The sequence below is a fragment of the Mustela lutreola genome, chromosome 4 (genome assembly GCF_030435805.1).
Source record: "Mustela lutreola isolate mMusLut2 chromosome 4, mMusLut2.pri, whole genome shotgun sequence".
NCBI lineage: Eukaryota > Metazoa > Chordata > Mammalia > Carnivora > Mustelidae > Mustela > Mustela lutreola.
In genome coordinates, this window is record NC_081293.1 from 41,182,466 (window position 1) to 41,207,464 (window position 24,999).

General features: G+C 44.6%; 1 protein-coding gene across 2 annotated transcripts in view; it reads left to right on the top strand.

Annotated features, from left to right (window-relative positions):
• FRMPD2 (FERM and PDZ domain containing 2) overlaps positions 1-18,257 on the top strand; it is a 96,614-nt gene extending 78,357 nt beyond the window's left edge. The window contains exons 27-30 of one of the 2 annotated variants that reach the window (XM_059169669.1): positions 768-866; positions 6,691-7,034; positions 11,241-11,522; positions 14,260-18,257. In XM_059169669.1, coding sequence (XP_059025652.1) covers positions 768-866; positions 6,691-7,034; positions 11,241-11,522; positions 14,260-14,278 — 744 coding nt within the window. In that variant the 3' untranslated portion in view covers positions 14,279-18,257. The remainder of the gene's footprint in view (positions 1-767; positions 867-6,690; positions 7,035-11,240; positions 11,523-14,259) is intronic. The other variant, XM_059169668.1, reaches the window with a different exon arrangement.
• The last annotated feature ends 6,742 nt before the right edge of the window (positions 18,258-24,999 follow it).

Sequence of the window (24,999 nt, forward strand, 5' to 3'; positions counted from 1 at the left end):
GCCTAAAATGGCAGTAGGAAGGAGAGGATGAGCCATCCTGGCCTAGATAGGAAATGGGAACTCTCAAGGCACCCTGAAGCCCTGGAACCAGAGAGTAGGTTGGTGGAAGAGGCTCAGCATAGCCCGAGCTTAGGATGGGGAAGCAGGTGGGAGAGAGAGAGAGTGAGCTGAGAGGCAGCGCAGGTAAGTAAAGGTTGTGAGAGAGGCATTTCGGTGGGAGAAGGCCCTGGTTATATCCACACTGTGGAAAGCGTGCTCTTGAACACCATGGAGGAGGGGAGGTGGGTAACCCTGGAGGAGGCAGGGAGCACTGCAATTTCATAGGTGAGAGGTTCTGTGTGCCCGAGCTGAGCAATGGAGGAAAGCTCAGGGCCAAGGGTTAAGCTTTAGAGATTGGGGTGCTGGCCTCTGAGATGGGGGGGCTGCTGAGAGGAGAAGGAGGTTGAGATGATGAATAGCTGTTTGTTTGAGTCGTTTTCTCAGTGAAGAAAAGGCATCAGGATGGGCAAGTGCCACCATGGAAAGGCCCTAGGCAGACCCTGGCCACTTCTAGTCCAGCGTGGATGCTTTGCCTGCATGGGAGCCTCAGGCTGGTGACTTCGGTATCTCTCACTTTAGGAAGTCAGGCCCCTAACAGTGTTCTTCAAAGTTCTCTGGAGCCGAGAAACAGATCAAGGGGACACTGCCAGAGAGCTAGTGGGGAACACATAGGAGATGCCACAGCCATGTCACCCTCACATCCAACCATAGATTCTGATTTCTCATAGGAGGTGCTCCATTTACTGCGAGGGGCCTCCCAGGAAGTCACGCTCCTACTTTGCCGACCCCCTCCAGGTGTCCTGCCTGAGGTAGACCAGGGATGGCAGGTAAGTGGCAGTGCCCTCTTGTGCCTTCAAGCACCCCTTTTCTTGTCCTGAGAAACCCAGCTGTGTTTCAGGTAGGGTTCAAGGCCATCTTCTTCCACTGGGCAGGGAGAAAGCTAGGCTCCAAACCTCTATTAGTCTGTGACAAGTTCATGAGCTCCTATGTCTTGTCTGTATTCTCCTTGCCCTCCTTCCTCTGCATCTCCAATGTTTGCATCTTCCTGTAAGTAGTCATGTGTTTAGATCTTGTCTGTGAAACTTCTAGACTCAGGCCTTCTGGTGGCCCAAGCATCCAAGAGGGAAAACCAGGAGCAAGAATAATACATACAAAACCAGACTGAGGAAAGGTAAGAATTTCCATTCTAAGGAATGAAATGAAAAACAGGATTTATGTCCACTTTCCTAAAGCATGAATTAGACACGTATGGTCTAGGGCAAAGAAGAGGCAATGAAATTGGGAGAATTCAGAATTTTTGCTTTGATATTTCTCTTAGGATGTCCAGAGAAATAAAATCAATAGGGTGGATGTGTGTAGTGGGATGTGGGTGGGAGGGGAGGTTAGAGAATGGGCTTATGTGGTTGTGGGGCTTGGCCAGTCTAAATTCTGCAGAGTAGGCAGGCAGGCTGGAAACCTAAGGACGGGTCCATATTGCAGCGTGTGTCCCAAGGTAGACTGAAGGCATAATTCGTTCTTCCTTGGGGATTTCAGTCTTTTCTCCTAAAGCCCTCAACTGATTGAACATGGCCCACACTTACCACAGAGGGTCATCTGTTTTACTCAGCGTCTGCTGATTTCAATGCAAATCTCATATAAAAAAATGTCTTCACAGAAACATCTAGACCAGTGTTTGACCACACATCTGGGTATTATGGCCTAGCCAAGGTGATAGATAAAATTAACTTTCATAATGCCACTGGTGGGGGCCTGGGACACAGATGCTGCAGCAAAGATTTGTGTGCCTGAGATTTATGGGCCCTGCCCTTGGGAACAACCCCTGGGAGGGCGAGGGAGGCCAGGCTGGGTGGAAGGAGATGTTAACGTTGTGCAGCTGCAACAAGGGCCTCGGCTTATAGCACAGGGAGCTTTGGAACTGGGATGGCCCCTCAGAGCTGCCCTGAATTGGGACAAGAGAGCCATGCCTTTGCATTTTGTATCAACCAACACTACGGTGTGGGCTGTCACAAGGGAGGGGACTGGGCTTTGCCTGAGATGGCTCCCTTGAGCTGAGCTGAGCATGATTCTTGGGGAGGAGCTGGGTGTGAACTGTCAGTAACCAGCACTCCTGGAAGCTGGGGAATGAGAGCCTTCATCCTGGGGAGGCGTTTGTTTGGGTACCCTCCAGTCACCTGCACCTGCTCTGCCACATGCTGGCTGCATGGACCTTGAGCTTGACTTCTCTAGGCCTTGTGATCCCTCATTTATAAGATGTGGATAGAACCAATCACTCATCTCTGAGGGTGACAGTCACTAGAGACATCACAGGGGATCTGGGAACCCAGGTTCTTCTGATGCTTGGTCTCTGAGAGGTCATGTGATACAGACTTTGGTGAGAAAATTGCCAGGGATAGGAAATCAGAAAGCTGCCAGTCTGGAAATGAATGTAGACATGGCAGCTTTCTGATTTCCTTTCCCTGGCAATTTTCTCACCAAAGTCTGTATCACATGACCTGAGCAGCTGACTGGGGTATGAGAAGGTCGAGCTTCACAAGGGCAGAGATGAAGCTGTGGGGCTTGTGCCCTGTGCTTTTGTTGAGATCTCTAGGAAATGCCAGGAAAAAGTTGTCCTTCTGTCTGGAGAATAGCTCCACTTAGGAGGGTGCAGAAAAGTCCTGTGGGAGGAGCCCTCGCTTGGAGTGAGGCATGGTGGGCATGCTTTCTCTCTCCTTATACTTGAGGGCCACATGGAAGAAGAATTTTCATTCATTCATGTGGCTTCAGAGGTCAGATAGAGGACCATAGAAGGGAGCCTTTAATTCCCAGCTAGAATAAAGTAGTCATGGAAAGGAGACAGCCATATAAACATCTGGATTAAGGTCATTTCAGGTAGAAGCAATAGCAAGTGTGAATGCTCTGAGATAGGAATGAATCTGGATGTTTGAGGGACAAGAACATAACGGGTGTGGAAGGGGAGAAGCTGTAGAGGGAGGCAGGGGCCGCATCATGGAGGGCCTTGTAGGTCTTGGCAATGTGTTGATTTCATCTTGGCAGCCATGGGAAGCTACTGGGCTGGAAATGGCGGGAGGGTGAAGGGTTAAACAAGAGCATACTCTCCTCTGGTCTCTACTTTAGAAAGACCAGTGAGCTGGAGATAGACTGGAGCAGATAAGCCAGCAGTCATTCAAATAAGCCATTGTGGCTTGGACTCAGGTGGTAGCTGAATAGTTGGTAAGAAGTCATCAGATGTAGGAGATAGCCCAAAGGATTACTTTTGCCTTAGATATGGTCACATGAAGAGAAAGCAAAGTTTGACTTGAACACCTGGTTGAATGGTGATACCACCTGCCAAGATAGGGAGTGCTTGGAGAGTGCAGTGTAAAGTACGTGGAAGAGAAGCAATAGTTCTTCGTAGCATGCAAAACTGGAATGTCTGTGGAACAGCCAGTGGAGATGTTAATTTGGCAGGTGTTTGTGGAGAATTGGCATGATATCAGGGCTGGAGAAGGTGGATTTGGGAATTGTCAGCAACTAACATTACTTAAAGCTATGAGATGGATGACATCACCTCGGGAAAGAGTGTAGAGACATAAGCCACACGACCCCCTGACATCGAAAGGTCCAGTTCAAAGAAATGAGATAGCAGTAGGGGCCTGGGAGGTTGTGGGAAAGCCAGGGAAGGGCAGAGTTCAGAGGGAACACATTCAAGGAGAGTAAGTGAGTAAAGGATGCTCTCCAGAAGGAGGAAGAAACCAATTATGTTGCATGCTCCTGAGAGGTAGAATGAGATGAGGACAGGGAATTGTCCTTTGGTTTTAGAAAGATGTAGATCACTGAAGACTCTGAGCAGAACTCCTTCAGTTGAATGTTGGAGACAGAATGGTGGAGTGGGTCAGGGAGAAGCGGGAAGACACAGACAGAAATAGTGAGGATAAGCACACATTCGAGGAGCTGAGAAATGAGTGGCTGGTAGTTGGAGGAGGTTGGGAGGTGGATGCAGGCTAGTTGGTAGACTGTGCTGTGGGGAGACAAAGGATTCTCATCTGAATGCGCCCATTTTCACTGTGAAGTAAGAGGCAAGTTCAGGAGGTTGGTTGAGGAGAGAGATGAGAGATAATATAGAGGGTGGAGAGAACGGGAAATTGACTTTACTGAGGAAGTAAGGAAAGATTATCTGGAAGACTTGAGTGCCCATTTGACACCTGTGCTCATACACTTGGCATCAGCCTGTGGCTCAGAAGCAGGCACGAAGTCCACATAGAGGGTCACTAGGGATTGGAGTTCACATATGGCCCTGGCAGGTCGCACAGAATGGAGGAATGTAACACGGAATGGGAGCTCAGAGTGTTCTTTATCTTTAAGGGCATGTTTATGGGGCAGAAGCATGGACTCAGCAGAGGAAGAGGGTGGGGGTGGGGGGCACAGTTGGTGACAAGGCACCGTTGACCCGAAGCCTTGGAGAGGGTGAGGGATCACTGCAGAGTGAGTACCAGGGGTCATGAGGTGAAGGGAGAGGAGTGGTTGAAAATGAGATTTTGGAGGTCTCCCTAGGAGTATAAGAGAAAATACGACTATTTATTTTTATAATAATCCATTTCAAATTTTAATTTTTGTTATGTCCTTTGTAATTTACATTGTATATCAGTAAGGTCATAAGAGTTTATGATTTATAACCAAATGACAGGACATATTTGGAAGCATATCCCTGCTCATTTTGAGGAGTGGGCCGTCAGCAAGGTGAGGAGCCCACGGGGTAAGTGGCAGAGTAGCAACTTCTTTTCTGATGTGGGGGAGGGGCAGGCCTGTCTGGCTCTCAAGTCCACGTGCTCCTATGACATCAGGCGTGTAGGTCATGGGATGGAAGCGCTAAAAGATAATTTTCAGGAAAAAGTAAATGCATGACTCTCACATTGTTGTAAAAGTGAATATATGTTAAAGGTTTTATCTAACCCATTCAATGAAGGAGCCAGGCGGATGTTAAAACTGGTTCAAAAGAGATGTCAAAGAACACCATATTTGTCTACAGATGAAGTACCTCAAAGCAAATAATACACAGATTAATAACCCAGAAGGTTGTGCTGTAAACAAAGCATCGTTTCTACTGAAGTACAGATTTTTTTTTTTCCTACAGAAAGTTGAGCAGTGTTAGTGTGCCACATTGTGTCATGAAAATCACAACCTAAAGGCCCAACAGGGATGTAAGCAGTTGTGGGGAATCGAGTAATATTTGGAGAAGTGAGAAGGAGACCCAGGGCAGGGAATCAGGATGGGAAAGGGGATGGGGCTGTGAGAATGAGCCAGCACGGATGAGGACAGATGAAGACAAGAGTTTACGAAACTCATTTCTTATTGGAAAGTGGGACAAAGAGTCATTGTTACTTTTGTTTCCATATTTTAAAATTTTTTAAAAAGAAAAATTTTTTTAAAAATTTCATTTATTTATTTTATTATTATTATTATTATTTTAATTTAAATTTTAGGTAGTTAACATACACCACAATTTTGGTTTCTGGAGTAGAATTCAGTGATTCATCACTTACGTAGAGCTCCCCGTGCTCATCCCAAGTGCCCTCCTTAATACTTACCACTCATCTAGCCCTTCCCTCACTCACCTCCTCCCTCAGTTCTCTATCATTAAGAATCTCTTCTGGCTTGTTTCCCTCTTTTCTTTTATTTCCACCTCCCCTTCACATATGTTCATCTGTTTTCTTCCTTAAATTCCACATATGAGTGAGATCATATGGCATTTGTCTTTCTCTTACTGACTTTTTCACTTAGCATAATACTCTCTAGCTCCATTCTTGTCATGGCAAATGGCAAGATTCCATTCTTCTTAATGGCTGAGTAATATTCTATTGTATATATATACACCACATCTTCTTTATCCATTCATTTGGCCTTTCTCCATAATCTGACTATTGTTGATGTTGCTATAAACATTGGGGTGCATGATCCCCTCGAATCTGTATTTTTGTATCCTTTGGATAAATACCAAGTGGTGCCATGGCTGGGTCATACTGTAGCTCTATTTTTAACATTTTAAGGAACCTCCATACTGTTCTCCAGAGTGGCTGCACCAGCTTGCATTCCCACCAGCAGTGCAAAAAGTTTTCCCTTTCTCTGCATCCTTGCCAACACCAACTGTTAACTGTGTTGTTAATTTTAGCCATTCTGACAGCTGTGAGGTGATATCTCATTGTAGTTTTTTGATTTCTATCCCCCTGATGGTGGGTGATGTTGAGCATCTTTTCACGTGTCTGATAGCCATCTGGATGTCTTTTTTGGAAAACTGACTATTTATGTCTTCTGTCCATTTCTTGACTAGATTATTTGTTTTTGTTTTTTTTTTTTTTGGGTGTTGAGTTTGATTTTCTCAAGTTTTGATAATATTAAAAAAAATAACATTATTTTTCTAATGTCCCAAGCTACGGGGTTCAGACATGGTTACTTGTGTTACCTAGGGCCCAGTGGGAACTAGGGTCCTGACAAAGGGAGACTGACCCCAGAGTCCATCTCTTAACTGCTTTGCCCCACAATCACACACACACACACACACACACACACACACAGAAACAACAACAAAAACAAGAATTATTATTTTTAAAGAAACACTTTTAGATTTTGCTCAGTGTGCAACATGAATGCAATAACATTTAGCATTTCTTTTAATAGACACCTGTGCTCTCATCAGACAAAGAATTCACCAAGGCGTCTTGTACTGACTCAGAGCAGAGCCCCAGTCTGGATCAAGAGGACAGCAGGAGAGACAGTGCCTCTCCAGATGCAGGGGAAAGCCTGAGTCTTAGGCCAGAGTCTTTCCAAAAAGCCCCCGGGGAAGCACAAGGGGACCAAGACCTAGAGAGACCCTGGACCACTTGTTTGACGCATCCTCAGGATTCCCACCCTCATTTATGCAGACTTCAGCAAGAAATGGATCCATCAACATTGGCCACCTCTTTGGAAAAGGATATGAGGCAAAACTGCTATTCAGTTTGTGATATCAAGAGGCTTGAAAGGTAAGAATCATTACGTTGGTGGATACTTTGTAAATGGTATATTTTTCATTGCTAGAAATTACAATCAAGCAGTTCATAACTGTGTTCAGATGCTTACTGGGCCCAGGGCTATTCTAGGCATTAGGTAGGGATGTGTGTGGGGGTGTGGGTGTGGCAGGAAAAAAGAGAAGCATAAGGTCTGGAGCTGCTGCAACCATAGTCCGTGAGGTTTTGGGGAAGCTAACCCCACCCAGTGGTCCTCCAGTACCCTTGACACCTACAGATGGCAGTCTTCAGGTGTTCCTCCCAGCATATGAACCTTTGTGCTACATCCTGTGTGGCTTTTTTTTTTTTTTTAAAGATTTATTTATTTGACAGAGGGAACAGGAGAGAGAGGTGCAGAGGGAGAAAGAGAGAGAATCCTCGAGCAGACTCCCCACTGAGCACAGAGCCCCACATGGGTCTCAATCCCATGACTCTGACACCATGACCTGAGCCCAAATCAAGAGCTGGAAGCTTAATTGACTGAGTCACCCAGGTGCCCCCCCACCATGGCCTTTTAAAGGACTGTGGTAAGAAAGAATTTCCCTTGTATGCGTCACCATTTTTATTGCTAATATAATACTTGACAGTCAACACCAGCTTAAAAAACAACTATGTCTTTAAACACCCGACTGAAATGCTCATTTTAATAGCCATTTTTAACTTAGCCTTCATTTTATGCCCATCCCCCACAAGTGTTTCCTGTCTTCCATCCTGTTCTGATGGGAAACGTTCTCTTTAATTCAGTTTGACGGTACTTATCACATAGACTCGATGTGCATGGGAACCTGTTAGGAGCAGAGAGAAGGATGGAAACACTGAGAAAGGCACGTGCTAGCTAGATGCCTACATAAGCAGGCAAATAACGAGGAAGGATGGTTTGTGTGTGACACTGGATAAACTCACTGCTTTGAAATGGCTCTTCTCTGTTGCTCATCCTAGAAGGCTGAACAGGGCAGATCTGGTAGGTGACATGAAAGATGAAGCCGCCCATATAATGCAATTAGGCCAGGTGAGATCTGTAACTAACAAGAGCCAAGTGTACATTCCTTAAAAGCATTCAGGGGATGCCTGAGGGAGTGGGGCTCAGTCGTTTAAGTATCTGACTCTTGATTTTGGCTTAGCTCATGATGTCAGGGTCGTGAGCTCGAGCCCCATGTCCGGCTCTGTGCTGAGCTGAAAGTCTGCTTGAGATTCTCACTCTGCCTCTCCCTGCCCCTCCTCCTGTACGTACTCTCTCTCTCAAAATCAATCAATCAAAGCATTCAGATACAATTTTTATAAAAATACCATACCCGCCAAACAAAAACTAACTAGTATGCAAAGTAGAACCCAGTGGGCAAGCACATTCATCAGTGGTATTCAGCTTCATTGTCTGAAAATGCATAATTAAGTGTGTATTTCTAGTTTCTTACAATTGTGTTCTAGGCAGTAAATGATATATTTGGTCACGTGGGAAAGGAAATAGCCTCCCGGGGTTTATCCAAGGACAACTGTTAGTGTGCTCTTATAGGAGATATAAAAGGAACTGTGCTTATAGATTTTTAAAGGTTTTGGGCTTTTAAAGGTTTTACTTTTAGACAGTTGAGGATGATGGACAGAAACCCCGAGCGTTGGATTATTGGATTATAAAGTGACTCTGGGTTTAGGTATAAGCCTGGAGGTTTATTTGACATGTACCTTGAATCTAACATAGTTATCAGTTATTAACAATAGTTTTTGTTCTGTTTTGTTTTTACTAATTATTAGTTTAGTTGCTGTTTTTCTTGGAATCACAGAATCTCAGAATTGTTCAATATAAGAATGATCTAATCCAACCTCATACCCCATGCTGACATCTGTTTTGTAACATCCCCAAAGCAGGGGGCTTGCTTTTGACTGAGTACCTCCAGGGATGCAGAACTTGCTACATCTTAAAGTGGCCCATTTTTATCACCATAGTGTTGTGGATCAGAAAGTGCTTCCTTATATTAAGGTGAAATCTGCTTTAACGCCTATTTCTTTCTATCTTTTTATCATGACATTTGCAAGAAACATCACATTATTTTTCTGAATCAAATTAAAGTTGGCTTAGTGTTCCTACTGGAAAGGGTATACCCAATGTCCAAAATATGCCATTTTTGGAGGGGATTGCCTCTCCTAGAGTTACACAAGAATCCTGAGGGCTTTTCCAGAACATTACAGTGGAGCTTCTGATATTCAGTTGGTTATGGTTGCTGCCCCATGCTTGTTACCTAAGCTGGTGTGGTCCATGGAGCCATAGGCGGGCAGACTTGTTGTTTCCCTGTCCTGGCTCTCTCCATGGCCAACACCTCTCCCTTGCACTTGACCTCGGTGTAGTGGTCCTGTTAATGGTAGTGGCCTTCAGCTCAGAATTGTCATGTGGGCTTCAAACTCAGCAGTCCACCAGACTTCCCTCCTTGATGTCTTAGACACACTGCAAGCTCACCCTTGGGGCCCCTAAGCCCCCTCCCAGGCAGTCTGACACTTGCCTCCTACAGGGAGCTTATTAGAGAGGTTGGAGGAGGCTGGTGGTGGGAGGCCAGGTGTGAACAGTCAGACACTGTAGTGGCCCACAGCATGTGATTCTCCTCCATCCGGAGGGAGGGAGGGAAGGAGGGAGGTAGTGGGCTGCTGCTGGGGGAGAGATGGGGTGGGGCGGGGCGTGGGGTGCCTGTGCAAGAGGCTGGGTTTCCTGTTCTATGGCACATCTTCCAAAGTGTTCCCTTCCATGATTATAGGAAAATGCATTTTCTACACACTTTGGTCAAGTACTTTAAAGTTTTAAACTTATTTTCCCTCAAAGCGCTTGGCAATTTTAAAATATTATTTTCTTAAAGTGAGTGTTCTTTTCAGTCCTGGGCACACAGTCTCCTTTTTATGCCTATGATTGTGCATCTGTTTACATGAAACACACATTTATATATACCTTGTAGGTCTCATGAGCAGAAATAATGTCTTTTTGACAGTGAGACTCAGGTGGGGACAGAGAGTCCAGTTCTGCGGGGGAGGAGTACTGACCCTCTGGGTACTTAGGAGTTTGAAGCTCTTGGGAGGCACTAGAGCTGGGTTTAAAGGGGACATTTTGAGAAAGGGAAGGGAGGGGAGGGCAGGCAGCCTGTGACAAAGCCAAGCCAGTACTTCGGGTGTGGGGAAGGAGGCTGATAAATGGGGATTTGTATATTTGATGAAAAGCTAAATCTGTGTGCATTTCTTTTAGATTTTCCTCCTCGTCTTCTCTAACTGGGCTCTCGACAGATATTTCCTTAGCACGTTCTCTGCACGCTTGAGACGCTGTACCAAGTGCTCTGCCATCTGTCTGCACTGCTTTTTCTAATCAGAAAGCATGTGGGGTGACTTTAGGGCAGCCCCTGGAAGAGTGTTCTACCACTGTTGTCTCTGCATCTTCACCAGCAGACAATGCACCTCCCTCCCTGCTCATCTGCCTCCTGTGTCACACTGGGACTAAATGTCACTCCAGCGGGCTGCTTCTCCAAATAGGCTTTTTCTCAGCATTCCGAAAAGGACTCCACACTTGCACGAAGTGCTTTGAAGGTCACCTGCTTGAGTTGCTCCCAGCCTCCTGCTTTGGTCCTTTCCCTCTAATCCCTCTGTTGAAATCCTAATCCAAATCCTCTTGATGATAGCCCCTCCCATATACTGAGACTCGCCCTTTACCAGGAGCCATGGATGGACATATCAGAGTTATGTAATCTAAGCGTCCCAGAAATCTTATAAATTTCTTGACCTTCCCATTTTTCAGATGAGCAAACTGAGGTCCTGGAGCAGTTAATAAGCTTGCCTGAGGTCTCCCTGACTCCCCATATGAAGGGTCAGTCTTAGAACAGTCATATCTCTGTTTTCGATGCCATGTCCTCCGGCAAGTCCTCCGTGGCTTCCTGGGCTCAGTCAGGAACTCCCCTGCTCCCATAATACTCTGTGCTACTTCTATCATAGTACTCTCTCCCTGGATTGTAACATTTGTTCATGGCTTGCTCTTCCTGTTAAATTGGGAGATCCTTACGGATAAGAGCCTCACCTTGTTCAGAGCAGTCTCTGATAGGAGCTGCTTGGACCCTGGCCTGCTCTCCTATGCTGCGGCATGATGAATATCTTGAAAGAAAGAAAGGTGGGGAGAGGAATTTCTTACCAATGCTGGAAGACACATGGGTTTTTGTTTTCTAGTCCTGAATTGGACACAGATGAAGATGAAGGAGACATGGGTCATCTACTTGAAGCCCCTTCTCCTATTGTGGACAATGAAGCATATCTTACCATCAGGTCTACATTGGAAAGCCAGCTACTCTGTGAAGAATGTTTGGAAGCAGATTCAGGAACCATTCCCTTGCCACAGTTCTGTTCTTGGCATGCTATCACAGAGTCTTTGCCTGTAGAAGAGTCGTGTGATAGTGAGAATGAATGGGAAGACCTGGAGGAGGCTGTGGACCCAGATGATGGCACCCTCAGGTGGGTATCACTCTGGGTAGACTGAGGCTGGGCTGAGTTCTTCTAGTGGAGCTCAGCTTTCAGTCTACTTTGGCTGGGTAATGGCTCATGGGTGTCACCTCATTCCCCTTACATCCCCTCAGGGGTTAACACTTAATCATGGCACTTCCCATGGCCCGTTCTGACAACCCTATAAAATAGGGTTATTGTCATTTCCATCTTATAGATGACACATTTTGGACTTTCCCCAAGTCAAACAGTGGGTAGTGATGGAGTCAGAATTCATCCCGGCTCTCCCACTCCTCAGACCACGTGTTCAGTGCTCTCCTCTGCTGCCACCAGCATGTGGGTGGGTGAACCGTCTCTCCTGACGGGCTGCTGGTAAAGTGCTGACTCCTATTTTGTGTGCTCCTGCTGGCCCTCGGGCTCAATATATTTCAGAGAAGAGCCTGGGTGTCATGTAAGGTGGTCCTTCTCGACAGCCACTGTCTCAACACAGTAAGCTTTTTCTCGATCAAGAAAGTCAGTCTGTTAACAGAAGATGCCACCAGAAGTCGGGACTGGGTCAGAGAGCTGGGGTCAGATGGCACTGATGGAGATAGGGGGAAGAATCAGTGTAACAAAACTTGTCAGACTGGAGGCAGAGCAGATTAAACTCTTAACAGGTTGGTAAACCCCCCAACATTCTGTTAAAATGCCTGGAGCATATGTTGTCCCAGTATTTTTTAAAATGGTAAATGTTCAAGACACTTTCACATAAATACATTTTCAAGGCACGTTGAAACTTACCAAGGCCTTGGCTCATGAAGTTTGGGGTGTAACAAGACTGTTTCACTTTCGTCCCGCTGTGTCCTAGCTACATTTTCCTCACAATTGATTGACCTGGATTCTTAGACAACAGAGGCAGACAAGCTGAGAAGGTGGGTGGACATTTGAAATTCAAATATGACAAGAGGACTGGTTCTGATTTGAAATAGGAAGCAACAGGTTCATAGAGGGGAGGATGCAGAGGCTTTGAAGACCATGCCCTCCATTCACGGGGCAGTTGGACACTGGCAGCTTTGGGAATGATGCCTGATGGATTCACAGATGTGTGGGGCCAGCAGAGAGTGGCTTCTATGTGGAGAACAATCTTTCTAGAGTGGGATCCTCAGGGCTGGGGAGCTAAAGAAAGATAGACCAAGCAATGTTCTGTGGACCCATAGGGAAGCAACTAAGGACCCCCAAGTTTCATGAAATGTCCCAGGAGATCTGCATTGCCCCCCACCCTGCCCCGATGGGAGCAGAGAGCAGAGTAGTGACAACAGGGCTTTTCAGTTGGAGAGGCTCAGGCTCCAAGCCTGCTTCTGCCCCTCACTGGGTGACCTGCAGCAGATGACTTTTAAACCATTGAAGACTCAGCTGACTACCAAACGGGGATAGCGGAATCCACCTCATACTGTTCCTGGAAGAGAAGACAATGCATGTCAAAGATTTAGCACACTGTCTGGTGAGTAGTAAGGACTTAGTGCATCTTAGTAAAAAAATCATGAGATGATGCAAGCTTATAAATGCATTCAATCCTGTTGAATTTTTTTCCATGTAGACAAAGGATCTAGGTAACTTTGTCAGACTTGTGCACTAATGTGAGGGGTAGAGTGGGGGTGGGGAGAAATACTGGTTCATGGCAAGGGTCTCTGGATGTGGGTAGACTGAATAGCCCTCAGCTATGGACAGTGCTCTGGAATGTAATTAGGTCTAGGCCTGCCCTGTCACTTCTACGGGGCTGATAGAAGGCAGGCCTCCAGATTAGTGCGTAAGGCAAGAGTTCATAGCCTCGGCTCCGTGCAGCAACCGCAGATGGGCTTCAAGGCATCCAAGCACCTTTAAGGTTAGAATATTGATTTCCATGCTTCTTTTGGAAAAAGCAACCCTCCCCCTTTTAAAAGAAACTCTTAGCATATTTTAAATTCTCTATGTGGTTTATAATCCCCAAAAGATTAAGGATACCTGTTGTATATATTCTCTATTTTATCCTGGAAATGGGGAGAAATTTTGATGGGTATAAAGAGGACTTTACTTAAGGATGGAGTCATGCATCCTTTAAACCTATATAACAAATTATTTTCTTTGGTCCTTTTAGACATTGCAACAATAATGGTACAAAGGCATTTCCCATAAATAATTTCATTTAGTCCTCATATCAACTTTGAATGGTATTCTTGTTCCTGTCTTATAAATGGGACTTAGGCTTATTTAATTGTCCAGGATCATAAAGTTAGGAGAGGCAGAGTCACAGGGCATCTGTCTGATTCAACTTTTGGGGCGTTTTTGCATTTCCTCTAGAATGTGTTTTCCATGTGGACTTGTGTAACACATATGTCTTTCCATCACATGTCAAGAGTCCTACTATTTTTTTTTTTAAGATTTTATTTATTTATTTATTTGTCAGAGAGAGAGAGCAAGAGCGAGCACAGGCAGAGTGGCAGGCAGAGTCAGAGGGAGAAGCAGGCTCCCTGCAGAGCAAGGAGCCGGATGTGGGACTCGATCCCAGGACGCTGGGATCATGACCTGAGCCGAAGGCAGCTGCTTAACCAACTGAGCCACCCAGACGTCCCAAGAGTCCTACTATTTCTCTCACAAAATATTTCTCTCTTAGGAGGCTGAAACAATCCCTGTTGTCTGTTGGGATTAGGAAGGCAATTGAACTATTCTCTTTGGTGAAGGCTGCTGCTGGCCAAATGGCAAGCAGGCCAGTGAAAGCTGTCTGTCATTTTAGGGGAACAGAGAAAGTCTGAGAGTCACCCGAGGCAGAGCCCTGAGGTTTCTGCATGGACATCCTTTTGACAGTGATCACATGGAAGAACTCTCAGATGTCCTCAGTCCAGAGAATGTACATATAAGCTCTATAACCAGGAAAGAAACCCGTGGGTCCCTGAGGGGGTGGCAGGGAATGGAGGATCTGGCCTAGTTAAGAACTAACTTTAAAACGACCATGGCTGTCACTTCTGAGACTCATTTTGAATAGCAGTCATGACCTCTCTCCCATTCTGGGGTTTATGTTGAATAAAGCTGTGCGTGCGTGTGTGTGTGGCTGTGTGTGCGCTCACAGGGGACTTCCCCTTTGTGAAAGGGTTTGAGAACCAACCACCTACATCAAGATAAACCAGCCCAGGGTGAGGTCTTGCTGCTTCACTGGCACACACTTTCTGGGACAGATGCAAAGTTCCAGTTTGTACTTTTTCGTTCTCCATTGGTTGAAGGAGTTTCCATGGATTTCAAAGTGCTGTTAGTTTCCTTGAGGGAATCTGCTGAGAGACTTGGCTCAAGGCCTTGGGAGTAATGTGTTTTGACATCTTTCTGTGTTCTTCCTATGCAACTCCATATGGTTGTGAATTCTTTTAAAGGCATTTTCCTTTTTGAACTCAGCAACCTGATCCTAAAGATGATATGAAGAAAAAATAAGATGGGAACATCTAATACAGAAGAAAAAGAGAATTGGTAGATCAAGCATTACCAGAAGTTATGATATATAACCTTGGCCATAACAAGAAACTAAAACTGTGTGGACTTAACAAATGCACAAAAGAAACAGAGCTGGTGGACCACAGTTTGCGCCAAAAAACCACACCTGGCAAGACATGAGGAGGGATACATGGCAGCATTTCAACATGGGGGAAGGAAGCCACCTTCATAGACAGAACTGGGGTAGCTGGAAAAGAGAGTTTAGATTCAAAGCTCACCTCCTCTATGAAAATTACAGATGGGCTGATTTAGGAAAAAACAAACAGAGAAAAGCTGTATAAAACAAACTCTAGTTTTATCAGATCTACAGAGGAATAATACACTTCTGGCTTACAGCAATAATAAGGCATAACAAAGAGGAACTACAAAGTTGACAATATTGAAAGAGTTAAAACTTCTATACAGCAAAAATGCCAAAATTAATGTAAAAATATGCAATGGATTGGGAAGCATTTACATAATTGTGAGTAAAGATGAATATCTATAATATTTAGAAAGCCCAGGATGGTTTATAATAGATTAATTTCAGTAGACAATGTACATAATAAAAATGCAAATGGTGAAAAAATACATATTCTAATCGAAATAATGTCAATGGATTAATTTGGGTTTACGACATTTGCAAAATTAAAAAAATACTATCCAATTTTGGCAAAATTTGAGTGAAATTGGTACACTAAGAAGTATCAAAGGCCATAAAAGTACAAATGCCCAGTACTTAACAATACCAGTCCTGAGAATTTATCCCAAAAGAATAATTGAGCATAAGAAAAAAAATGTGTTATTTTAAGAGGTTCATTGCAGTGTTCTCAATAAAAACAACCTAAAAATGGTGAAAATGCCTTAGAATTTGGTAATATTGAAGACAGTTATGTCAGCCTGCTGAAAAAAAGAATACCATAGAAATGGCAACAATGAAATATGGTAATATTAAAGACAGGATGGTAAAAGAAAAAGGATAATTATGATATAGTAACATCATGGGATATTATGTAGCCAAGAAGACAATGAAACAAATACAAAAGGTCACAACTTAGAAAAGTGATACACGGAGCCCCTGGAGGCCTTAGTGGTTTCTGTGTCTGACTCTTGACTTTGGCTCAGGTTATGATCTAATGGGTGCTGAGATCGAGCCATGTATTGGGCTGTGTGCTCAGCAGAGAGTCTGTTTGAGAATCTCTCTCTCCCTCTGCCACCTCCCCCACCAACTCACACACTCTCTCAAATAAATAAATAAATATTTAAAAACCGTGTTTGGTATAATAACTCCAAATGGCATTGGAATGTCTCACTGGTGACATCCATAGAAGAGAGCTACCCAGCAATTACACTACTGAGTATTTCCCCAAAGATACAGATGTAGTGAAAAGAAGGGCCATCTCTACCCCAATGTTCATAGCAGCAATGGCCACAATAGCCAAACTGTGGAAAAAGCCAAGATGCCCTTCAACAGAAGAATGGATAAAGATGTGGTCCACATATACAGTGAAATATTACTCAGCTATCAGAAAGGATGAATACCCAACTTTTGCATCAACGTGGACGGGACTGCAGGAGATTATGCTGAAATAAGTGAAGCAGAGAAAGTCAATTATCATATGGTTTCACTTACTTATGGAACATAAGAAATAGCATGGAGGATGTTAGAAGGAAGGGAAGAATGAAGGGGGGAAATCAGGGGGAAACAAATCACGAGAGTCTGTGGACTCTTGAGAAACAAACTGAGGGTTTTAGAGGGGCTGGGGGTAGGGGATGGGTTGCCTTGGTGATGGGTATTAAGGGATGGGATGTATTGCATGGAGCACTGGGTGTTATATGTAAACAACGAATCTTGGAACACTCCATCAAAAACTAATGATGTATTGTATGGTGACTAACATAACATAATAAAAAATAATAATAAAAAAGAAGAGCATCTATGAGTACACACAGACAAGTAGAGTGATGGAAGAGAAATCACCCAGAGTTTGGGTGATAGATTAAGAGAATATATTTTGTTAAAAATCCCTTTATTCTTCGATATTTATTAATTGTATCATGAATTTTAAGTTGAAAATAAAGAGACCAAAACAGAAAAAAAGAGACAACAGAAGAAACAAAGACAGAGGCTTAAAAAAGCCCACACTCTAAAATTTAATTTAGAAATTCTTCTCTATGTGCTGTTATTTCTAATTTCTTGTTCTTTTTATGAGAGAAGTCTTATAGGTCATTGGCCTTGTTTTGCTATTAATGAAAAAGAAATATCCAGGCATCTGAACAGTCTTGTTTCAAATGTACTCAGGACTGGAGCCAGCTCCCTTGGTGCACGATTACAGTTTCATAGCTCTCAAGTTTAGGGAATCAATCATGTATGCAACAAAGTGAGTAAATAACAGTATTTACAATTTTGGAACTGCTCACTCTCTGCTGAACCCTGGGTGCTTATATTCTCTTTGGAAAAGAAATGGATGCCTATAGGTTCACAACGAATCTTGTCCTCCTGCCTATAGGAAAGGAACTCCTCCCTTTCCCCCTCCACCCACAGTCTTATTTACTCATTTGGAGCCATTATCTCATGAGGAACCTGGTCATTTGCCTTAGGCGGGCTTGACTGTAGCTGTTGCTTGTTCAGTTGCAGGGCAAAAGTCAGAAAGGGCAGCGCAGCCCTAAGGGACTCAGCCCATTGCCTGCAAACTGCTTCTGAGTCTGGCTTCTGCATTATACATCCTCAAACCTGGCTGTACTTAAGAATCAACTAGAGAAGGTGTTAAAAATTCAGCTCCAAGGGCTTCATCCCTGGAGACTCTGAATCAGCAAGGCTGGGGTAAAACCCAGAAATCTATCCTTTTTTCAAGCTCAGCAGAGGGTTGTATGTGTGGCCAGATTTGGAAACTACAGGTGCAAAGTCTTCAGTAAATATTTATTAGGCTTCTAGTATGTGCCAGCACACCATTTGTATAAGGTTAGCTCAAACATATACGTGCTCACCACTCAATTGTAGAACTACCATGGGCTTCAACGTTGTGAAGATGTGAATGTTCCTCCACAAAGTTTAATTTAGAAATGTAGTGTGATTCCTATCAAATGCCCGCCAAGGTATTTTGTAGACACAGACATGCTTATTCTAAACTTTACTTTGTAAATTTTGTTTTATGTTTTAAATATAATTGGTATTATATAAATAAAAAATATGTTCTGAAAAGGCATGGGCCCTAGAATAACTAAAATCATCTTGAAAAAGTAGAATGAAGTAGAAGGAATCACTGTGTCCAACATTAAGGTTTACTATGCAGCTGCCGTAATTGAGAGAGTGTGTTATGGCAGAGCGGTAGACATACAGATCAATGGGATAGAATAAAGAACCCAGAAATAAACCCACACAGAGAGTTCCAACTGATTTTTGACAAAGGTACGGAAGAAATTTAATGGAGAAATAATAGCCTTTCAATAAATGGTGCTGAAACAATTGGCTGTCCACAGACAGTGAGAGAAAGATATGGAGACAGAACTGACCCTAACCTACACCTCATACAAAAATGAACTCAACATGGATCACAGACTTAACTGTAAATGTAAAACTATGGGACTCTTAGGGGGAAAAAAAGAAAAAAACCCAACAATCCAGGAGAGCACTGGGATCCAGGGCTAGCTAGGCGAAGCATTCTTAGATTTTTTCATCAAAAGCATAACACATCAAAAGGAAAATAGATAAATTGGCCTTTTGCTCAGAGAAAAATTCTGTTATGAGGATAAAAAGACAAACTGCAAAGTGGGAGGAAGTATTTGCCAACCACACATCCAACAAAGACTAGTATTTAGAATATATAAAGAACTCTCAAAACTCAACAATAAAAAGCCCCAAATCCAATTAGGAAATAGACAAAAGACACAAACAGGTATTTCCCTGAGGATTATATCCAGATGACAAGTAAGCACATGAAAAGGTGTTCAACCTCATTAGCTATTAGGGAGATGCAAAAATTAAGCCACAATAAGATACCTCTGTACACATATCAGAATGGTAAATAAGAGAGTGAGAATACCACATGCTGGCGAAGAGGTGGATAAACTGGGTCACTCACACACCGCCAGTGGGCCTGTAAAATGCTGTAGTCACTCCGGAAAACAGTGTGGCAGTTTGTTATAAAAAAGTAAATATACAGTTATCGTAACTTGGCAGTTGCATATTAAGCATTTATCTCAGAGAAATGGAAACATATTCACACACAAATCTGTACATGAATCTTCACAGCAGTTTTATTTGTAAGCGCTCCAAGCTGGAAACAATCAGATGCCCTCCAACCATATAAAGAGTTCCATACACCATGACATGTGAATGCCAAAAAGAGTGAATTCTGCATGTTTGGATGGATCTCTGGGGAATTATGCCAAGAAGAAGCCAGTCACAAAAGGGTGCGCCGTATGATTCCATTTGTATAATCAGTCTTGAAGTGAAAAAGTTCTAGAAATGGAGAACAGATTCCTGGTTAACCTTAGGTTAAGGAGGGAGGAGGGGAAGAGAGGGCAGGTATGTGAGTGTGAGCACAGAAGGGCAGCAGGAGGGACCCTGATGATAATGGAACTGCTCTATGTCTTCACTGTGGAGCTGGATACGTGAACCTACCCATGTGATAAAACTATAGATTTTAACACACACACACACACACACAGAGTACAAGTAAAAGGAAAGAAATAGAAACAATGGAGATGAACGTCAATATCTTGGCTGTGATATTACACTAGTTTCGTAACATGTTACCCTTAGGGCAACCCGAGTAAAGGGTGCAGGGGTCATCTGTATTTTATCATAACTTTATGTGAATCTATAATTACCTCAAAATGAAACAAGTTTAATTTTTAAAAAAATGGTCTTCCCCACTCTGCTTTAGCCACGGCATGGCTGCTCTGCATACCGGCAGGGCAGGTTCCACAGAAAGTTACAGATCCACTGAACAAGAGTGAGGGCTCTCAGCCTCTGCCGCCAGCTGGGTCCGAAGGGCACGTGACTCCCCCATGGCCCATCTATATACTGCTCTCATTGTGGCGATTGCACTATTCCCCCCCCCCCCCCCCACAAATTATAATCCCATCCTTCAGTTACACAAATCTCTGTGGCAGAGTAAGGGACTCAGCTTGAGTCAAGCAATCTTAGAGAAAAAGAAACAGGAAGAACACGGGGACAGCTCTCTGTGTTTCTGCCACATCTTCAGTTGACAGTTACTGAGCACCTACTACATAGAGGGCTCTGGGTGAGGTTGGGGATGGAGATGACCGTGGCTGCTGATTACTCCCTGGGAGCTTGTGCCCTGTGAAGGAGATAGCATACAAACACATCACTATAATCAATGGCAACAATGCTAGAATGAGGGTATAGGGAAAGAATGTTGTATAGAGCAAAGAGATTTTTCCCAGAAGGGAGTATCAGTCCTGACTGAGGGGAGGGCCTGTTATGGGGTAGCAAGATGTTCCTCAAAGCGGAGAAGTATAAACCTTGAAGGGCATGGAGACACAGCATACAGAGAGTGAACAGGGGCCTGAGAGGTAAGAGGAGCCAGGAGGGTGAGGTGTGGACAGATTGTGAACTAAGGTTGCCTTTTCAACAGTGTTTGTTATAATCAGAACTCTAATCAGAAAAAATAGTCTGGTTTGTGAGATGGAGGAAGGGTTGGTGTGGGAGAGACAAACAGTAATCGAATCACTTGCGGAACCACTGCTGATTCCAGAGCAGAAGGAATGGTGGGCCCATCAACCGAGATGGGGGATAGTCAAAGAATATCATAGTTAGTTTGGTTTTATCACTTTGGTTTTATACATTCTGAGTTTGAGATATCTCTGGATATGAGATACCCCAGAGGGATAGTTTCAGTAAGATGGGATCAACATGAATTTCATTGCAAGAGGTACTGAGGGCTCAAGGCAATGCTATGACATAGTTGGATCGGCAAGATATTTTCTAGAACAGACCCCAAATATAACCACACTATGAAGCTCTAACATATAAAGGGAACAGAAGGAGAGACACCCTCATGTAGTACATGCTCCCTTCTTCATTCAATTAACAACTCAAGAGTCACTTTGGGAAACCGGCATCCTGGGTGATCACCTACCTATAACCTGTAGGGGTTTAAAGAGTAAGGAGGCCAGGAATGGACAATTCCTCTGAAAACTGACGTTGGAATGCTATGACATTTCCACTTCCATATCTGTGAGGGAGAGCGGTGCTTCACCTGGCATAGGAGAATAATTTATAAGGCTTGATATGGGTTTCCTGCAATTGGTGGCGGTGATGTGGAGAGGGACACAAGGGAGTGTAGCTGTACCCCAGCAGACTCTAAGCTAAGTGTAGGTGAGGGTCTGGTGAGGCCAAAGAAAAGAGTTGGATCCAGAGGTCAAGACATGGGTAGTCCAGAGATGACTAGACAAAGCGACTGCTGCTGGGATCTCCATGTAGCAAGGCTTTAAAATGCAGCAACTAGCCTCGAAACTATCTGTAGCCTCTCATGGCCCAGTCAGCATTCCAAGGAGGTGAAGGCCTGCTATCTTGGACATTCTTCATTACAAGGGAGAAGCTCCGGGTTGGCTATCCCCAGAGCCCCTGACCTTGAGTGCTGAGCAACACGTTCTTCTACATATTCTGCCTGCTGAGACTATGAAGGAGGATGGGATCTTCACATTCTCAAGATAGTGATTATCAGCGCTGTCCAGGGTGTGCTTGCACAAGCTAGCTACCTACCCAGCACATACCAGACAAAGGGGCTCGTGTCTCATCCAGGCCTAAGGAATCTAAAGCTGAGAGGTGATGGCAGAAACAACAAGCCTGGTGGGAGAGCAAAGAGAAAAAGGACTGCTGGGGAATAAACTGTCATAACCTTGGTAGAGTAAGGAGGCAATAGCCTTGCTTACGGCCACACTGCCCTACAGGTGGGGCACAGTTTAAAGCCCTTATAAAATATGTAGGCATGACATGGGCCCAGCCAGAAAGTCAGAACCTCAGCTCACACAGAGCGTGTATTCGGGAGAATCATAAAAAAGCTGGTAAGTGATACAAAAATGGCCTTTTCTCCTTTTGAGAAGTCTTTCATTGGGGCACAAAGCCAAGTCTGCATTTTGGCCTCCACTTACCCATATGTATGGCACCTTGGCTCACAGCACAGACTGCATAAACTCACTGGTACTCTGTAGCAGGCAGGAGCAAAGGGAGGGCATTGTCCACAGCTGGCCAGAGACAACATCATCCAGGCAGTGGAGAAGACACCTGCAGGGGAATTCAAGGGAAACCACAAGATTCTCTCTCAGGACAAACAGCCAGCTCAAAGTACCTGCAAAGCCCGGAGGGCCTGGGGCTGGATTCCAGCTGCAAAGGTCACAGGCGCTGGGTCTGGAGAGGAGGAAGTGGGTGTGCGCCTGATGAGGAAGGAGAAACGGATGCGCTCATTTGCCCCTGCCTGTTTGCAGCCTAAAGTGGTCCTGCCGTCAAGGACAGAGAGCCTAACAGGTAGGAAGGTAGAGGGAATCTTACACTGAAATGGGACTGTTCTAGGTGCTCAAAGTTAGGGACCTGCCCAAGATTTTATAGGCAAGGGCCTAAGAAAACAATGCATCTGGACCTTGAGCTTGAATGGCATTGGAGAGAAACAAAGAAGTTGCCTTTTGTTTGCCCCCTCTCTGTCTAGTTAATAAGATGCAATAAGATGATGACATCTGTATTCTTGCTGGAGAACCCAAGACTTGGCACAGACCAAGGGGTAATACGTGAGGTTTGAAAGACACAGATTCAGCTCCTCTGTTAGAATCTGGCAGCATTTGCAGTTCACTTTCTGCCACATCATTATTTTTACAGTGAATAAGTAGAATTGGAAGAGGAAGGCAGGGCATTTATGTACAAGAGTTTGCGGCAGGCTTGCCTGCCAACTTAGCAGCTCTCCTGTCAAAGCCTAAGGATTCTGTCTCTTTGTGGGGTGTGCATAGAGTGATGGGCTGGTTGGAGCTCTGCAAACAGATGAGCAGCCGACTAATAGATCAATCAATTAATATTTATTGGGCATCTATCATGTGCCAGGCTCGGGGACTAGGCAGCTAGGAATTCACAATGAGGTAAGTGCATGTCCTTTTGCTCTTTAAATAAAATAGTTTTTGGCTTTCCACTAGGATTTTTATTGGCGTTGTACTTTCCACAATTTATTTTTATAGAGCCTTTTATGTGAAGTGTCTCAAAGCTAAGCAGAGAGGAAGAAATACACAGGAAGGCACCACGGCTTCTTTTAAGCTCACGATCCCCATCGACTCACACTTGGTGGTGCTGGGTGCGAAGAACATCATCTAAAAATAAATCAGGCTGCAAAGCAGAGGCCTGTAACGTGATGGATCTTAGGGATGGGAAGGGTTGCCGAAATGATTCTTTTTTTTAATATCATTGTTTCTTATTCTTTGTTATGTCCTTCTCTGGCTCAAGCCAGGTTTAGAAAACTCTGAACTTGGGCACAGACTTTGTGGACTGTGAAAAAATGACTTTGGGTTGTAAGGTCCTGGGTGCAAGCTGCCCACTGGGGTCTGGAAGGCCCTCAAGGATCCTCTCTGATGGTGTCCAGAGACCCATGGTTTGGGCTATGGGACATTTTGACAGTAAATTCTTCATTTGAAAGAAGCAGATGGGCCCCACCTCAGCAGAGATCAGGCATTTGCCTGGTCCTCAGGTCCATCCAAGACTGAGCAGGAATGCCCAAACCAGAGGCAGGGAGGTAGACTGTGACTGCAGAATCAGTGTTACCTCTCTGGGCTGGTCACTGCTGCTCCCCAACCGTCCCCCACCCCCGCTACCCGCTGTGTGAGCTTTCCCAGAGATCTGCAGTGAGCGCAGGGCAAAGGAGAACATGAGAAGGTGGTGTCTGCGGGGCAACGGTGGAGAGCGGGGATAGCCAAGACACTCCTCAGCTAGGCTAGAAAGGGGACCTCGAAGGGTGGACTAGGAGAGACAGAACTGAGGCCTGGACTAGAGGACCAGGCCTGCAATAAGGAGCAAGGGCCTGGGCTTGTGTGGTGGAGAGTCTTGTGGGGTTGAGTCCTGGGGCTTAGAGGAAAGGGAATATTAGCAACCTGGTCTTCTAGACCTGCCTTTTGACTGTCTGGGGTGCACACATGTCTGGTCTAATTTGTGAAGGCTCTCCAGCCTTACCTATAACAGGACAGAGGCCCCCCCAGTAGGGAGTCCTTTGCTTAGAGAAAAGCTGACAATAAGAAATGGAAACAATGAGCACAACAACTACCGAAGAGCCATAGCCCTAGCAAAATGTGGGAAACCATCCTCCTGGGAAAGGGAAGCGACATTTCGTGGCAGACCCGAGTGCTGGATGCTTTTGTACTTTGTCTCATTAAGCACTTACAACCTTACAGCCTCTTAAAGACAAAACAGAAAAGAAACCAAGGCAGAAGTTAGGAAGTAATCTGCTTGAGGTCACTAGCTATTCAGTAGCAGAGCATGGACTGAAGTCCAGGCCTATGAGACTCTTGCACTTCTGACAACTGGTCAGACACAGGGTTTTCAAACAGGCCTCCAAAGACTGGTAGAAAGTTTGATAACACACTACATAGTTCTCTGAATTTTTCACAGAAGCCAAGAAAAGCCTTCTGGGTCAGTGGCCTCTGAGATGCTTGCGTGGTTTAGAAGAAAGTTGGGGGATAGAGACCTCAGGGTGGCTTTGATCAAATGTTTGTTTAGTCTCCATTCAGGGATTTCCTGATGTTATGGGTGGGAATTCTTCCTTTTGTGTGCCCCCAGGACAGCCATCTGTGCAGGGACATTACAATATTTATTACATCTCAGTTCATTCATACTGCTCCTACTTTTGAAATGGTGACCATGTGCAGGGTTCTGATATTAGAGACTATGAAAAACAAAAGATACATTAGCCATGGGTACCATCTTTAAGAGGAATCTTACCAGGACGCCTGGGTGGCTCAGTTGGTTAAGCAGCTGCCTTCAGCTCGGGTCATGATCCCAGCGTCCTGGGATCGAGTC